This window comes from Danio aesculapii, chromosome 23, assembly GCF_903798145.1.
Source record: "Danio aesculapii chromosome 23, fDanAes4.1, whole genome shotgun sequence".
Taxonomy (NCBI): Eukaryota; Metazoa; Chordata; class Actinopteri; order Cypriniformes; family Danionidae; genus Danio; species Danio aesculapii.
This window is the reverse complement of record NC_079457.1, coordinates 43,229,572-43,249,166: the sequence shown is the minus strand read 5'-3', so window position 1 is coordinate 43,249,166 and position 19,595 is coordinate 43,229,572. Positions and strand designations below refer to the sequence as shown.

Below are 19,595 nucleotides of genomic sequence, written 5' to 3'. Positions count from 1 at the left end.
AGTGCAAAAACAACGACAGTGCAAATACAGACAGTGCAAATACAGACAGTGCAAAATACAGACAGTGCAAAAACAACGACAGTGCAAAATACAGACAGTGCAAAATACAGACAGTGCAAATACAATGACAGTGCAAAATACAGACAGTGCAAAATACAGACAGTGCAAAATACAGACAGTGCAAAAACAACGACAGTGCAAAATACAGACAGTGCAAAATACAGACAGTGCAAAATACAGACAGTGCAAATACAATGACAGTGCAAAATACAGACAGTGCAAAATACAGACAGTGCAAAAACAACGACAGTGCAAAATACAGACAGTGCAAAATACAGACAGTGCAAATACAATGACAGTGCAAAATACAGACAGTGCAAAATACAGACAGTGCAAAATACAGACAGTGCAAATACAACGACAGTGCAAAATACAGACAGTGCAAATACAATGACAGTGCAAAATACAGACAGTGCAAAATACATACAGTGCAAAAACAACGACAGTGCAAATACAATGACAGTGCAAAATACAGACAGTGCAAAATACAGACAGTGCAAAATACAGACAGTGCAAAAACATCGACAGTGCAAAATACAGACAGTGCAAAATACAACATCATAAAATTGACAGCGATATGTACAATGAATAGGTGTACCCATAGTTGTTTTAAGTATGGATTGGTTTTAAGTATAGTTATATTTGAACTATATTAAAACATTTTTTTTATTTTGTTAATCTAAAGAAAATTTACATTTGCTTTTTGTTAAGAAGTTGGGGGAAATAGAAAATAGATAGAACTTAATGATTTACTAGGAGTAAACGTGATACAACATAACCACAATATACATGTATAAAACTTAACATATATTAAAATACAATTTGTGGAATTTATTCATGTTTCTCAGAAAAGAAAATGCCAGAAAGAACCAAAATGGGGTCTCCATTGTTTGCCAGTGTTTCCATTAAGAAACTTTTTACAAAAAGCATATAAGCCCACAAATTTAATAGTGTGAGGAACATTTAACAATAAAGAACCTTTTGGTGGAATTAAAAGGTTTTAGGGGTGCCAATAAAAATTTGTACTTTTAAGTCTGTATCCCTATTGCTGTTATTTACTGTAAAAAATGCTGGGTGCACGCAATTCCTTCATGTTGTCCCAACTTAATTATTTTTACAAATCTTTACAAAAAACCCTCAAAAAATGTGTTGATTCAGCTCATTTTCAAAAAGTAGTTCTTCCCTTTATGTCAAGGGAAGGTGGGTGAGTGTTTATCCAGATATGAATGTTTAAAAAATTATCTGAACTGCATAAACATCTGTTTGGCAACACAATCTTGATGAAGCAGTTGAAGAATCTCAATCAACATCCTTATTAATACAAAGCTTTCAGAAAGTAATTAAATTCTTTATTCAGAAAAAAAGAATAAGCCGTGAAACAGCACAAGCGCATTTGCATTTTGTTTTCATGAAGACGACGAGACAGCAGGGAAAACTGTGCTGTGATTTAACTAGGTCTTTGTTAGTTTATTCCACAGATATATCTGAGTGCCATTCGCCTCCTTTGTGCGCCAAACAAAAGATTATCAGTGCGAGACCAGCCTTCAAAACTGCACTGGAGGCCCATCAGAAGGCATTATGATGGCTTTTACGTCCTACGTTTTCCCTTTGATTCCAAGCAGAAATGTAAAGGTGGCTGTTTTTATAAGAAAATGTGCTTGTGGGGAGACATTAATGTGATAATAAAGAGCTCTAGATGTTTGTGCATGTGTTCAGAGGAACAAAAATAAACAACGTTAAAATATTGAGCTAATATTATATACTTTTTTCTTTCTGCTTTTCTTAATGCAGCTTGTCCATTTGGATCCTTTAAAGCATCTCAAGGGGACCAGCAGTGTCTCCAGTGTCCCATAAACAGCCGCACCAGCAGTGAAGGAGCTACCAGTTGCATATGTCGCAATGGCTACTACAGAACCGACTCTGACCCTCTGCAGATGCCCTGCACCAGTATGCCATTCTCTTACGTTATTTTATGTCATTTACTGTGGTTTTGACTCTTTTCTTTGAAAATCAGGCAGGCTTTGATCTTCCAAGCATTCAGAAATAAGAGTTTTTTCACAGTACAGATGGTAATATGGGTGCCGGTAGGTTTTTATATGATCAGTGTTGCTTAAAATGGCACATTTTTATTAGTAAAAGTAAATTGTGCGGCTCATTACCTTTAGGTTACCTTTATCATCATCTAATGTTCTTGAAAAGTTAAGTTAACACCAATCTTTTTGAGTCAAATTTCAGAATAATTATAATTTTTTCGTACTGTTTGTTGTCATAAGGTTTGAAATAGAATTTAATGCTGTTGGATTAGTTTAGTTTTATTTTTGAGAGTGACTAATATAGAGTTTTAGTATTCTATTTTATTATTAATGTTATTAATAATTATAAAATGTAGCCAAACTGTAAAAATATCAGTATCTTTTGATTCACAAGTGTTTAATATCTGTTGTGATATTGCATTATAGGACTTCAATCTCTGCTCTGTCAACTTTTAATGTTGAAAATTCAACTCTACAGTTTAACAAATTGATTTTTATTGACATTTTCATTAATTCATTCATTTTCTTTTCAGCTTAGTCCCTTTATTAATCAGGGGTTGCCACAGCGGAATGAACCACCAACTTATCTAGCATATGTTTTATGGAGCGGATGCCTTCCAGCCACAATCCAACACTGGAAAACACCATACATTCTCACATTCACACACATACACTACGGCCAATTTAGCTTATTCAATTCCCCTATACCGCATGTCTTTGGACTTGTGGGGGAAACCGGAGCACCCGGAGGAAACCTACGTGAACACGGGTAGAACATGCAGACTCTACACAGAAATGCCAACTGACCCAGCCGAGGCTCGAACCAGCGACCTTATTGCTCTGAAGCGATCGTGCTACCCACTGCACCACTATTGACATTTTTACTAGTTTGAAATAATATAATGTATAACAGGGTGTCCGCAGGGTCTTAAAAAGTCTTTAAATGTCTTAAATTTCAAAAACAAAATTTTAGACCTCAGAAAGTCGTACATTCACTGAAATATTGTCTGGTAGGTCTTAAATTTCCTTTGTTTATGTAAAGCTATCCAATCGATTTAACACATATCCAATCACCGACCGTACATCTCAAGCATTTAGCACAACTATTTATAACTAATATTATAGTTTATAGGGGCATCATGGTGGTGCAGTGGGTAGCATGATCGGCTCACAGCAAGAAGGTTGCTGGTTCGAGCCCTGGCTGGGCCAGTTGGCATTTCTGTGTGGAGTTTTTGCATGTTCTCCCCAAGATCACGTGGGTTTCCTCCGTGTGCTCCGGTTTCCCCCATAATTCAAAGACATGCACTATAGGTGAATTGAATAAACTAAATTGACCGTGGTGTATAAGTGTGAATGCAGAAGTGTATGGGTGTTTCCCAGTGTTGGGTTGCAGCTGGAAGGGCATCCGCTGCGTAAAACATATGTTAGATAAGTTGGTGGTTCATTCCGCTGTGGCGACCCCTGATAAATAAAGCTACTAAGCCGAATAGAAAATGAATAAATGAATTATAGTTTGTTGTGCATAAATTTAGGCTATACAACTACAGTTAACTTTACAACTACAGTGGTGGCTGCTTATTTTGACACATTATTTAAAATATGTGGCTAAGTAATAACTAATTAGAATTCATTTTTTGATGGAGTAAGTAAAAAAAATCGATTAACCCTATATAAGTCTAAAATTAAATTCTTGATGGTTCAAAAAAGGTCTTAAATTTGACTTGGAGAAACCTGCAGAAATTCTATAAATATGTCTGTAAAAGAACAGAAAATATACGGGAAGTTTATCACAAGGTTTTTGTACCGTAATATAAAACACCAACCTAGATAATATATCACTTTAAACTAGGGCTGAGCGATATTGCAAAAATGCACTCTCCATGAATTATTTTCCGTATTGAATGGTTACGATATATATTTTAATATCATTTGTTAATGCTTCCAGATTTAAAAGAGTACCCCAACAATGACTGAGACCACAAAAATTAGAGGGTCCATTAGAGGGCTCAACATTTTCAGCTGATCATTTTTATTCTCTAATATCAACATACTTTAGATTCCTGTTGTTGCACATTTCTGCTGTATGATTGACTCTTAGATTAATATAAAGTAAAAAAGTCCAGAGCATATCATTGTTATTGACATAAATTTTACAGTTTATCGGCCCAACCCTAACTTAAACTATTAAAACTATTGTTAAAAATCACTTTTTCAAACTTTTCAAGCTTAAAAGTTGTTGAAGAAAGATCAAGGTCTCATAATGCAATTCAGAAGCATAAATAAATGGTGAAAAATAAAAACACAAATCACAAAATACGGAAAACTGTATATATTTTTTACTCTGCATTTATTAATTACCATCTATAACATGAAAATAATGATTAATTTATCAGGCTTCTGTGAATTGAAACAGAACTGTTGAATTTATTTCCGTATTTATATATTTAATAGATTTATTTTCAGTATTATTACAGTAAGGCAAACTTTTTCAGTAGATAATTCATTTCTTAAAAATTACTAGTTAACACAGAAAGTTAAGTTGATACTGTAGAAAGACTGCTACTTCAATATAAAGCTTTATTGTAGTATCAACTTGCTCTCAAAGTAGCTGTCATTTGACATAATCAGAAACATGGCTTATTTCAGTCCTGCAAAGTCACATTGAGCCTGTAAGCAGTCTTTTGATTCAGTCTTTCCATTTTTCCATGCGGTTGGCCCTTTCAAAGCCCCAGTTAAATGCAGCAAAAGAAAATGAGTGTGTAACTCACTGAACATTCATTCATTGCTGGAACTCAGTAAGCAGTGCGATTGATTGTCCCAGTGAGATTAACATAATGCTCTGTTCTTGTGGGGAGGTTGGAGTAGTACTTCACACTGTCAGTACTCTGAACCAGTGCTCTCCGTCCAGAACATTCTTCCCTTTCACTTGCGTTTTACATTACAATAAACCACTTCTCTTTTCATCTCCTGTCATTGCCCATTAGGAAATTATTACTTTAATGTTGCTTGTTAGAAAGCTGGGATTACTTTGATCCAGTGTCTCTTTTTTTTAGAGGAACAGTGATAACAGGCTAATGAATAAGTTGAAATCAGATCTTAAAAACACGAGACGGAGCAGTTAGAGTGTGCTGAATGTGCAGACTTCTAGGGAAAAAGACATGGGATAGGATACAAAATTACCTTGCATTACATCGGACTAATTTAGGATGGGAACTGCTGTGATTTAGTGATCAGATTCATTTTCATGACATAAATTTTTTATAACCTTGTATTGCGTTGACATCGAATGCCAATTTAAGTTTAAACACAAGTATTACATACAAAGTCAATGCAAACGCATCAATAGTGGTGAATTTGTTGTCACAAATGCATGGAATTAGTCTCTATTGCATCTTCCATGTTCAAAAGATCGAGGGGAAAATGGTGTGAACCCAGCATTCATGGTTAAATTTAAGTGCTCATTTTTATTTTGGGGGTCTCCTACAACAGGTTTACATGCTACCAAAGTCAAATACTTTAATTTTCTGATATTTGATACTCTTTCATGTTCTCATTTATTCAAAACATACTTATAAAGATCATACTTCATAAGTGCTAATAAACAGTCAATATCTTAACATTAGGCAGGTAGTACGTCAATAGTTAATAGTAGGGTGTTGTTACTTAATCTAAAGTGCTACCAAAAAACTGGTCCATACATGTATTTGGTAACACTTTAGTTTAAATAACAATAATTAGTAGGTTATTGAGCTTAGATAATGCTTTGTTAATAACTTGAATTGTATGTTTAAAATAAAGCGACCCTGTATTTTTATTTTTTAATTTATTTTATTTTTTAGTCATTCTTTGATGCCATTTTGTGGCCTTTTAATTAATGTATTTAATTATCAGTTCAGTTGCTGAAAAAAACAAAAACAATGCTAGGCCTAACTTATATTAGACTCCTCTTATTTATTTTACTTCCATGAAAGTAATTTCTCAACGATTTCTCACACTTTAAAAAAGAAAGACGTTCTCCACTTTGAATGGTCTGGGTGTGAGTAGATTATCACAAAATGTTTGTTTTTGGTTGAACTGGTCCTTTAAAGCAGAGTTTCCCAACCCTGTTCCTGAAGGCACACCAACAGTACACATTTTCATTCTCTCCCTAATCAAACACACCTGAAACAACTCATCAGAACATTAGAAAAGCCCCCAAAACCTGAAGTTAATGGGTCAGATGAGGGAGACATCCAAAACATGAACTGTTGGTGTGCCTCCAGGAACAGGGTTGGGAAACACTGCTTTAAAGGTATGCATTTTCTGATGGGCTGGGATGTTATGACTCTCCGCAGCGGTTCCGTCTGCTCCTCAGAGAGTGATTTCCAGCGTGAACGAGACGTCTCTGCGTCTGGAGTGGGACTTTCCGAAGGAGAGTGGAGGCCGGGAGGACGTGGTTTATAACATCATCTGCAAGAGCTGCGGTTCGGGTCGAGGGGCCTGCACTCGCTGCGGTGACAACGTGCAGTTTGTGCCCCGTCAGCTGGGCCTGACAGAACCTCGGATCCACATCAGCGACCTGCTGGCCCACACGCAGTATACATTTGAGATCCAGGCTGTGAATGGAGTGTCCGACCAGAGTCCCTACTCGCCTCAGTTCACCGCAGTCAACATCACCACAAACCAGGCTGGTAAGACAAGCATAAACACGGGTTACACTTTCAGACATCACTGATGATGCTCACGGTCAAAATGTTTTCAGTTTGCTGCGAGCTTGATTCGACCTTGTGTTGCAAAAGCTTTTGTGTTTTTAGGCTGCTTTCCTGGAATTTAAAGCTGTCGACTGTATAGGAGGGATTGGTCAGACTATACTAGTACAAATTGACTTAGGGTTGACTTGGGGTTTTGATTCCATGGACCCCTACAATTTATTACTCTTTTGTTTAAATATTGAAGTTGTTAACTATTTATGTTATTTTTAAAAATAAATATTTGAAATATTTAATATTAAAAAGTACATGTATAAATAACTATAAATAATAATGAATATTTATAAAATTAATACTTAATAAAAAAATAAATGTTAATTTAATGAATGGAAAATATTTATTTTTAAATGTACATGAATAAATAAATAATGTTTCCAGATATGTTCAAAATATTACCTTTAAAATATGATTATAGTCTAATGTATTTTATAATAATATTGTTACATTTATAATCTACTACTTTTAAACTGTCATTATAATATTAAAAGGAGTGCCGCAGGGATGGGTATTAGGACCTATATTATTTTCTATTTACATTAAGAACTTGTGCGACAACCTTTCAAATGGCTTTTATCATCTGTATGCTGATGATACAGTGATTTGGTGTTGCTCTCCTTCACTTGTTCAGGCCATACAATCTTTACAGTCTGCTAATATTGTTCAGTCTCGTCTTCAAGATCTAAAATTGGTATAAATGTAGATAAATCTAAATGAATGATTTGTACAAATCATTCCACCCCTTTGCAGAATCAACCAATAATTACCACTGCCCAAGGTGAACAAATAAATGTAGTGTCCAGCTACAAGTATTTAGGCTTTTTACATGATCAGCAGCTTTCCTTCAAAGCACACGTAGCAAATTTGGTTCGCAAATTGAGAGTTAAGCTTGGGTTTTACTATCGAAATGGATCCTGCTTTTTTCTTAAAGCTCGTAAACATTTGTTGTCTGCAACATTATTACCATTGCTTGAATATGGTGATATTTTATATATGAATGCCTCAACCAAATGTCTTCAGCCTTTAAATAGCGCTCTGAGGTTTGTTGCAGGCTGTCGTAGACTAGCTCACCATTGTGAACTGTATGCCAAAGCTGAGTGGCCTTCTCTGAATGTAAAAAGGTACACCCACTGGATGATTCTGGTCTACAAGGCTCTTCTGGGTCTGGCGCCTTTTATACCCATGTTCCCTTCTTCATAGGTCAAAAAGCCAGTATGCCCTACGTTTAAGTGAAACTTATCATTTGTCTGTTCCTCAGGTTCGAACTGAAATAGGGAAGCGAGACTTTAGTCTATCCCTCATCCTGGAATACTCTTCAGTCTGAATTAAAAATGTCTGAGCTCATCCCAATTAAATAATTTCACTCTATCCTTTATAACTAACAATAACAGTCTATTTCTCAGTGTTTGTGTTTTTAACATATTGTAATGTGGTATAGCTGAATAACTAACCTGTCTTTTTAATACTATCTTTACTTTTTATTTATTTATTTATTTTCATAAGTCATGTGTTGCGGATCTCTTGGTTAGGTCACCCTTGTAAATGAGATCTTGATGCCAATGGGTTTTATTTATCTGGTTAAATAAAAAGAAACCTTATGATATAAAATAGGCGACGCAGTGGCGCAGTAGGTAGTGCTGTCGCCTCACAGCAAGAAGGCCGCTGGTTTAAGCCTCGGCTGGTTCAGTTGGCGTTTTTGTGTGGAGTTTGCATGTTCTGCTGTGTTTGCGTGGGTTTCCTCCGGGTGCTCCGGTTTCCCCCACAGTCCAAAGACACAGGTGAACTGGGAAGGCTAAATTGACTGTAGTGTATGAGTGGGAGTGAGTGTGTATGGATGTTTCCCAGAGATGGGTTGCGGCTGGAAGGGCTTCCGCTGCGTAAAACATGTGCTGGATAATTTGGCAGTTCGTGCTGCTGTGCCAACCCCGGATTAAAAAAGGGACTAAGCCAAAAAGAAAATGAATGAATGAATGAATGATATAAAATATGGATGTATTTATTAAACATGATTAGTTAAAAGTATTTCAGTTAGTTGAAGTGTTTGAAAATATATATAATTAGAGTATTATATATAATTAGAAATAAAACAGGTGTTCTTTTTGAACATAATCAGGCTGCACTAGGATTTCTAAGGCTATTCATGTTGCCCGTTTTTCTCCCGACCAGATAGCTTTGACTTTTTTTTTTTGTTTTCACGAAACTGATGTGTTTGCACCTTTTTATCTTCACCTGATCAGATTTCTCACATTTCCTCAATTTGATCCGAGAACCGAACGCTATAGTCCACAACACTCGTCATATTGCTCTGCACCAGGATTTCAAATGTCAGTCCCAAAAGGAGCCGGTTCAAAAGGAGCATAATAGTGTTTAATAGAGCATTTTAATGAGAGCCGTGCCCCCGGCTGTGCAGCAGTGAACTCGCTGGCCCGATCACTGCAGGCTGGGCCTCTACCGGTGTGCCTGTCAGTCCACATTACCGCTTCACTGCTGCCATTAAAAGACAAAAATCCACCTCACACCACCCGTGTCCCCCCAAAAACACGGGACAATCGCTGGACCGGCTGCTTGGCCAGAGCCTGAGTGTGAGCCTCCACAGCACACGAGAACCATAAACCTCCTCCCACTCTCAGAGATTTATTAATAATGGTCTTCTGAGAAACTTACAGTACAGGCTAATGGTTTTTATAAAATGCATGATGCTTACAGTATGGCAAGCTGATCTAACATTTAAAATATACATCATATGAAGGCATCTATTTTCAAGCTCCTAATACAGTACCTATTTTTTAGATGCCAGGATTTTTCCAATGCGTATACATTGACTACGTTTACATGGACATCAGTAATCCAATTGCCTTAATCTGAATATGACTCTATATGATTAGGGTGTCTACATGAGATGCTATTTGAATGTTCCTTTCATGATCCCATTTTACTTTACAGCATAATTCGATTAACGTCATTGTGTCACCACGCTATCCACGTTTCCTCTGGAGTTTCATTTAATTTTGGGTGTTTCATTTTAAACTTGTCGATTTTAACTGTAGTTTGGCACTTTCGCATTTATTCAGGAATATTTCATTCCCAAATAAGCATAAAAACAGATAAAATGTGTTATAAAAGAATGAAAAAGAAGAGAAAAACATAATAGTGCGATCTGTCAGACGTAGCACAGTGCTCATTCAGTAAAGGCACAGCTAAACAGATGTGTTTTCAGTCTTGATTTGAATGTGCCTAATGTTGGAGCACATCTGATTATTTCTAGGTAGGTGCAAAGAATAGTGTCAAACCGCCATGTGTGTATAGACTATCCTGTCATAAAATGCGGTGAAAATCCTACACGATGGTAATAGTTTGATTGCAGTGTTTACATGTCTGTACTGCATGTCAATAATGTGACTAAAATCAGCATACTCCACATGTCTTAATTCGATTTCCATTTAGTTTGATTATGACTTTAGTCTGATTAAATTAATCAATAATCGCAGTTTACACAGTAGACTCTTAATCAGAGTATTTTTTTAATCGTATTAAAATCAGATAATTGTTGTCCATATTATTAATAAATGCTAATACTTATTCATTACAGTAGCACGGTTCCTACACATCCTGGAAAACCTTGAGATTTAGAGAGTTGTTTTCCAGTCATAGAGATTTTCAGTAGAGAAGTGTTCCATCCATGCCTCACCTGTCCCCAACATGGTCTGTCTTGTTTTTTGTTATTTCTGATTATCTTTTTATTTCATGTCACAAACTTATTTCTCCCAAACTTTTATAGCTGCCTCTAGGGTTGTGCAATATTAAAAAAGGTATTTCAATATTTTGTAGTATTCTGCTAATAATCAAATTTTGACATTTTCACATATTTAATAGCTTTCTTGTTGACCTTATTCTTCAGTGCAGAAGTGCGCTCATTTTTTTGATCGTTTTCGAACTTCCGATTTAGTCGCCTATTGGAGAAATGACTAGGAATAATAAACAGCAGAAAACGACGGTCAAACTACGTCCACTACAAAGAAATGTTTTTATGACTACAAAAAAAGTTGAATAATACAATGAGAAAACATCAGTTTGCGACATCAAGTAGCATAGTGAGCTGTTTTTAAAAATGAATGGAAGTAAAGGGGACCGGAAGTCTCGAGACAACAAGATTCAAATGGCTGCACCCGCTTGTACGTGATGAATAAGGTCAATTTCAATTAAGGTCAATACGACACTGAATTTTAAAGAACACTGGGTTAATTATGTACAACTGATGCAGTCAAGCAAAAATAAAAAAGATTATATTGATATTACCGTACACCCCTAACCACTACTGCCTCTCAACAATAAAGTTTTTGCTATTCTGTATGTAATTGTGAGATATTATTACAATTAAAAAGAACTGTCTCCTTATTGACTTTTTTCAGGATTCAATATAATCGAATTTATTAAAAATTAAATCTTTTTTTGACATTATAAATGACATTATTTACGCTGTTGTACAATTTAATGTGTCCTCTGAATAAAAGTACATTTTACATTTTATTTTTGAAAAGAACTGTATGCCAGATTCCACAAAATATGATTCAGCTCTACAGTTTTCCACACTTATAATAATAACAATTAATTTTTGCATTTTTGAGCTCCAGACCATCACATTGAGTGATTTCTGAAGAATCATTTGAAACTGAAGACTGAAGTAATGATGCTGACAATTCAGATTTTGTTTATTGATTAAAACCTTAATTTTCAGCATCATTACTTCAGTCTTTAGTAAAGTAGTATAAATGTATTAGATACTATTAAATGTTTTTACAAGTACTTGATGAAATAGATATGCCCGATGAAAACGTGAACTATTTAATTACTAATACATACAAGCATCTAAAAAAATACGTATGAGTAGCATGAAAATGTAAACTAGCAGATTTTATAGATCATTATAAAGTTATAAATGGTTAATATGTCAATAAATACAATTGAAATTAGTAATTAAACTGGGATATTTCACCTCAGAGAAGGAGCATGTTATTTCAAGAGCCGGTGTTTTTATTTGTTTTTTTTTTTACATCATATAGACTTTCATTCTGGAGCCATAAGTCCCATAGATATTTCTAGTAAAGTCTTTAATGCATTGTTTTAAGCTAGGAAATTACTTTGTCATTTACCACAGTGGAAATTCTTGAGGGGGGAAAAGAATGATTCTGGGATCCATTTCAGATGGAAATGCTGGTAATCGGTTCTTCTTATTCTCCTCCAGAATACCACAAGGACATATGAATTTATGTTTTTCACTGGGAGAGTACTACTTGTATTTCTCATAAATTGCAGTCAAAGAGAGCAGCGAATGATGAAGTACCACTTACTGCAGACTCTTTGGAAAACTGATCACCTCATCAGACCGAGAGAACTTATTTTCATATATAATGACTTGCTCTGTTTTATAGCAGCATACCTTTGATAGATTCGCTTCAGACTTTATGGATTTTTCTATAAAACAATAGTGTGTTCAAGAAACCATGGCTGCCTACAGTAAACAAGACTCAGAGGCTAATTGTGTTGCCATTGGTTTTATGTACAGTACACCAATCAAAAGTTTGGAATCAGTCAGATTTTTTGTATGAGCAGAACACATTCAGTTAATCATTTATTTTTATTTCTAATAAATAAATGCTCTGCTTTTGGACATTGATAATAAGACTTGTTCCTTTAGCATTAAATCAGCATATGATTATGATGTTTGAAGCAACTAATAAAGAACACTAATGTAAAACCAATGAAGTAATGACGCTTATATACGGTTGTATACTTTTAAAGTTATTCCAGATTGGTCAAACACATTTATGAAATCTACTTATTTATTTCTCACAAAACAACTTGAATATTGCTCTTAATAGAATTCAAACATAATAATGATTAATAAGTTATCAATATGTCATGCTGCAATAGTTTGTCGTTAGGTGTGCATATTTGTTTATCAACAAAATTCAGTTCCAAAAGTGTTAGAGATATGGAAAAAGGCGAGATATGTTGTAAAAACTAAATGGACTAAAGTAATGTCATAGTTTATAAACGAACAGAATGTATTTTAACATGTTATGGTGCTTCATACATATTCAAAATGACCCAAAGCTAAAACATGTCAGTTTTATATAACTGTAGAAATATATGTATATTAGTATGGTGCAAAATATAGGAAAATATAATAATAATAACCCATTAGTGTAGTATAATAATTATATAATTGCAAAAAAAAATTGTATGGTAAAATATTGGTAAACGTAGTAATAATAATAATAATAATAATAATAATAAAAACAACCAATAATGTAATATGAGCATCATAAAACGCTTGCAGTTTTTATGTTTGTGTTCAGAATTAAAACAGAGGCAAATACCTTATAAGAGCTAAAAAAGAAATCTTGTATGGTCTTACATGTATCACTTTTTACTCAAAAGCTCTGTTTATCTATGGCACAATAAATAAGAAATCTCCAGGAGCACTAAAAAGTACTACATTACAAGTTAATTTGTATAGCACTTTTTACAATAATTATTGTTTCAAAGCAGCTAACAAAAGGTGCACATTATTGCATTACAATCAAATATAAGTTATTATATACAGGCATAGTTACCCTAAAATTTTATTGCATATAGGTGATGTCAATGTGTACATGTTTAATGAAATGTATTTTGTGTTTAATGAAGTGTACTGTATGTGTTGTCCTGGAATTCCTCGATGGTTAGCATCATCTCTTCGTTTGTGTTGTCCTTGAGGTCCTCGATGGTTGTCATCGTCTCTTCACAGGTCTTGGATCCCATCAATGGCCCTGCACAATCTCTAGAGGCCTCCCTAGCTGGGCATCCCCAGGTGGAAGTAAAGAAAAAAGAAAATAATGATTGTAGCTGCTGTTCATAATGTGCAGTTTTTCAACAAGAGGTATTAAATGTAATGTGAAAATGAAGTGATATAAATGAAAATAGGAGATATATAAACAAACATAAAAACACATATAAAGCATATAAGTCTTTCTAACAAAATCCCTGGTGCGTTAAGACAGGATGAGTGTGTCCTAGGTGGTTTGTGAGCCCACTCACCTGCATGGAGCACCTGCATTATATATGTGATGCATTGTGTGCATGCTTTACTGAAAGATAGATCTTTAATCTATTTGTGAACTAAAAGAGAGTGTGTCTGAGTCTCGGACATTATCAGGACGTCTAATCCAGAGTTTAGGAACCAGAAATGAAGTCAACATAAAGTCACATAATTGAGGTGAAATCGAAACCTCACTTGTCACCACCCATTTTCATCTCCCGTAAAGGAGCAGCTTGAACATTCTGTTAAACTTCTTTATTTTTAAACAAGAACTACATTTAAACACAACATATCAAACATCATAAACTTTCTAAAGTCCTAAGATGATTTAATATTCATGATCTGACTTATTTTTAATAATACCCCAGACTGTCATTTGCATATTATGGGGTTTAAAAAGTCACTTGCATCCAAGGAACTTAATTTTGTGCTGGCTTGGAATGCTTCGTCTTCCTATTTGGAGTGTTAGTCTAATCACATCTGTCTTCCCTGGTGTTGTTTGGACGAACCCCTCCAACATACACAACGACACGCTCAACTTCTCAACAATCCCATCATCCTCACGCACCGTCTCAACATTCATCGCTGTAAATCAAGACAAGCGTCCTGCTCTGCCCGTCCAAAGCAGCACACGGAAAAACACTTCATCAAAACTCAAGATCGAAGTTTACAGAGAAACTAAATAGCACAAAGCATATATTTTACTCAGCATTTCGTGTTCAAAATCATTGTGTATAACAACCTGAGGCCTCAAACTCTCAAAGCAATCAACCGTCAACTTTATGCCAGCTATAAATAATATAACGCATAAAACGTCTTTCTTTGGGCCATTGCGCAGAGAGATGGCACATGCGAACGAGTATCAGTGTCAAAGCATGATTATAATGGTTTTAAAATGCCAAGATATTGTCTTACCTATTATATTTTATCGCGCTTGTCCAGGGAATCTGTGTTTGGCGTTTAAACAAAATCACTTTCCTCAATGCAAACCCAAGCAAGCGTGCCAGCAGCAAAACTTCCTGTGCTCTGCCGCCTCTGCTGCTACATTTAAACCCACCGATTGGCTTTAAGGCTCCATGATTTGTTTGATCTTTAAACCACAAGTGCAATTTTACCAGCAGCCATGACGTTTTCCAGCTTTCGCGCTTGTCTTTTTACTTCTTTCAGCTTGTAAATGATAATGAAGTGTTACATGGGCTTCCAGAGTCTTTTTTTTTCCAGTTAGTAGTCAGCCTGAAGCTGCTGTTGATATAATGGCTTCTCTATATCCAACGTTTGCATGGGTGCCAGGGAACTGAGAGTGCTACGGATGGAGTGGCCAGTTAGCATTTGAGCACTCGCTTCAGAACTTTAGACTTTATGGCTGGTCGGAAAGGCCTGTTGTGCTTTGGGAGAAATTTGTATGCTCTTCCAGATGTCAAATATAGTGAACTCTCGTCATTCATTATCAAAAAGCCAGAGTTTTGAAGGTACTCCAGGGGTTCTGTTGAGGAGAAATGTACAGTTCAGAAGTTTGGGGTTGGTAAGGTTTTTGTTTTTGAGTCTTACAAGTGAGACTCACAAGTGCGACTTTTATTTCATGAAATAAATACATGTTAGTTTATTAAATATGAAGGTTGTAGTAAAGTTGTGAAATTGTTGTGACAATTTTTCTGGTTTACATTTGAAAATGTATTTTAATAGGGCACCTATGAGGAAAATCTACTTTAGTAAGCTGTTTGGACAGAACTGTCTGAATGTATAGTGTGTCCACTGTCATTTTGGAGTGATATAAACCGAACAAGTCTTTATTTTTTTATTTCCTGACATCAAAATATGACCCAAATCCCAGTGATTTTGAGGCCCACCACAACAAGAGGTAGGAGTGCGGCCCACAGAACATTTTTTGCAAAGAAACTGGGATTAAAATATTTGTTACAACTTTCTGTAATGTTTATAAGTTTTATAAGTTTAAAATATTTTTAAAACAGAGCATGTTTGTAATAAAGACAGTAAAATCACTGTAATTCTTAACTGCTAGAATCACCATGGCCGCATGGTGTCAGTAAATGCTAATGTGTGTGTGTGTGTGTGTGTGTGTGTGTGCGTGCGTGCGTGCGTGCGTGCGTGCGTGCGTGCATGCGTGCGTGTGTACTGTAAACAGCATTTGTGTGTGACTTCATCCAAGTCTGCCTCTGTCACTGACTGCTGTTTATTTGACATAACGCATTATAAAAAGCAGACATACACGTGAGAACGGTGAGCAGGGAGAAGCATTTAAAGCCACAGGCTACAAAAACAGCTACAAGGAATTCAGACAATAAAATGGGCTGATTCTGAAGGCTATAATAAATAATCTGATTGATATTTTGAGATAAAACTATATAGACACACTCTGGAGACACTAAAGGCTTATCTTGCATCTTGTAAAGGGGGTAAAATAGATGCCCTTTAAATTATCTGAATAGAGTAGATTTGAACATTGTTTCTTTTTTTTCTTTCTTACTTTTTAATTAGTCAATAAAGACCATGTTTATTGTAAAATATTATTCAAATGTAAAATAACAGTTTTCTGTTTTAAAACATTTGAAATTGTATATTTATTTCTCAGATGGCAAAACTGAATTTTCAGTATAATTACTCAAGTTGTCTTTAGTGTCAGATGATCATTCAGAAATCATTCTAAGACGATTATCTGGTGCTCGAGAAACGTTCATTGCTACGTGTGTTGAAAACAGTTGCTTCTTCAAACATTTGTGGAAACTGATACAGTTTATTTCCGAGATTCTTTACTTAATAGAAAATTGAAAAGATCAGAATTAATTTGAAATACTACATTGTTTACTGTCACTTTATTCATTTATTGCATTCTTAATAAATAAAAGTCTTAGTTTCTCTAAATAATAATAAAAAATATATCTGGAACATCTTGATTTTCATGATTCAGTTTAATGAACTAAGTAAATTCTAACTTTAATGTTCAGTTTTAAAGTCCTTTACTCACTCTCATGTTATTCTAAAACCAGTTCAAGTCCAAAAAACAATTCATATTTGGAACACAAATAAAATATGCATAATCAGATGTGAGAAAATTCTCTCTTTATATTAAGTCTATTAAACCAAGTAATGAATACATAGGAATCACCAATTAGTTTAATCCAAGACTTCTGAAGAGACACCACCACTTTACGGGATGAAAACACTATATATAAATGTAAAATATGTGAAAATATTTATATTTACACTTATTATAAACTGAAGGATTTTTTTAACACTGGGTCATACCAGCATGCTTGCTTGATACGCAAGAACCACTGAGGTTTAATCTTGGATGTCATGCTACATGTTTGAACTTCTGCAAGGTCAATTCGTTTTTTGAGTTCAGCTTTTGTTTACAGTATGCTCACTAAACAATGAAATTTAATTTAATAAAAGCCTAAATGACATCTGGAAAACAAATATTTCATGTCTGTTTGAAAGACTTTTATTGAAGAAATTTATTGAACACTGTCTTTATGATAAAAGTCATTATAAAGTGCCTTTATTTTACACTGTTCTGTCTTTAGATTAAGACTAAGATTCTGTGTTAGAATGGAAAACCAGTCTACTGTAATCTTTATTTTGAGCTTATTTAAAAAATAAATGAAATATTATAAATAACTCATCTTTTCTTACTCATTTCTCATGTGTGTCCTTTGTTTCATCATCCTCTCTACAGCTCCATCTGCTGTGTCAATCATGCATCAGGTCAGCCGGGCCGTGGACAGTATAACATTGTCCTGGTCCCAGCCTGACCAGCCCAATGGAGTCATTTTGGACTATGAGCTGCAGTACTACGAGAAGGTAATACTTCCTCACATACTGTACTAACATACAACTTTTTCTTTCAAAAAAGAAAACATTCACTGAACTCGATTTGACCTGAGCTGAAAAAAATTGTTTAACAGCAAATTATGCATGTTGGTATGAATTTGTTGTTCTTGTACAAGCTTTAATGAATTTAGTTTATGATGTTTGATGGAAAACTGAGTGCAATTTGAAGTCGGGCCACAAGCAGTGCATCAGACCACATGCAGGGCTTGTGATCCCCTGATGAAGTCACTTCAAAGAAATAAAGAAATAAATTAAATCCACTACACGAACGAATGATAGATTAAAAGAATAACACTCAAATCAATTTTCAATATGTGATGTTCTGGTTTTCTGTAACTCATGCTATGTGCTATGTAGTTCCAACAAACTTCCAGTTAGCTCATTTAAATTATTATTATTTTCCATGAAATTAAGTCACGCTTTAATATTACAATTGCCTCGGTGAATAAATTAAAGAGAGATAAGCTTCATTAGTTTTTAAAAAGACACATTTTATAATTTAATTAAGAAATAATAGGTTAACAGTATCCCTAAATAAGACAAAATGTTTATAAACATCATAAAAATGTATTTTAGTTTCCCTTGTTCCTCTTTAAATCTTTTAAATTTACACACATTCAGAACAGAAATGTTTTATGTGGTGTTTACTATCAACTGAATCGACATATAGAGGTAGCATTTATACATATAGACCAATTACCATGTTTGTAAACATTCAGGATGCGCGCGGAGGGAGGTGGCAGAAAGAAAACGGGAGCGCTAGCATTTACAGCGAGGGAATGACATCTGATGCAGTACAGAGTTTGTTGTTATCTTAGAAATAAGATATATTGATTACATAATATATATATTATTTACATAATGCTTTCAGCATATTATAACAGCTTGTCACCCAGTGAAAAGCACAGTGATTCTGCAAAATTAACGTTAAAGTGAGCGATAGCACCCTCCCAATGAATATTGGATAAGATGAAATGACCAAGCGTCCAGCCCCAAATATGCAATCTCATTGAAGCTCCAAGTGATTTTACAAGAGAGAAGTTAAAGGCCTACAAGTCTTTGGATGTCAATAATGTTGTTCTGTGTGGTCATGTGCAAGAAATAATGTTCCATGATTACCAGATTTAACACTATGTAGTGCTAAAAACCGAGATTCTGCCGAGTCAAAGACAAGGAAAGAAGACGGAACTGTACAAGGTCTGGGTAATTAAACATCAACAAGCAAAACGACTGCATTCTGACAGCGAACTACACCTGTATGGCAGGGTATGTGAACTTACACATAAAGGTAAAGCTGGTTTTATATTTGCTCATTCGGACTTTCTCCTTAATAATATAATTACATAAAAGTATTATTTGCCAACTCTAAATAGGGAAATCATATTAGCAGCCAATGACTATCAAAGTACAACATTGTTCACAGTCAAATAAACAGTGCTAATGTTGTTTTCAAGTCACACTTGCAGATTATTTCAGACCGAATATTCAAAGTGTTGTGGTAAACAATATAGGGAGCGTGTCACAAGTTGTCACTGAAAGAATGTGTGAATGTAAAACCAAGTTTACCTTAATAACTTACACTTTCACGTTTCATCCTTAGCATTTAGTGTCCGCAGTTTAATTAACCATATGTAACTGTTTTTGCTGAAATCCTTTCTGCAATCAAAAACAAGTAATGTGTGTGACTCAAGATAGCGTGAGCTTACCTGATATAACATGAGAACTGTAGAGTCTAGCATTTCTAATTAGGTCGTCACTTCATTCAGCTCCCTTTTAGCCAAAGATGTCTGCAGTTGACATTAAAGCAGTGTGGTGTATGGTAAA

General features: G+C 34.9%; 1 protein-coding gene across 1 annotated transcript in view; it reads left to right on the top strand.

Moving 5' to 3' along the window:
- Window positions 1-19,595, top strand: part of ephb2a (eph receptor B2a) — a 116,780-nt gene that overhangs the window by 81,491 nt on the left and 15,694 nt on the right. Inside the window, exons 4-6 of the mRNA XM_056449256.1 lie at window positions 1,852-2,007; window positions 6,428-6,763; window positions 17,617-17,741. Of these exons, the coding sequence (XP_056305231.1) occupies window positions 1,852-2,007; window positions 6,428-6,763; window positions 17,617-17,741 (617 nt within the window). The remainder of the gene's footprint in view (window positions 1-1,851; window positions 2,008-6,427; window positions 6,764-17,616; window positions 17,742-19,595) is intronic.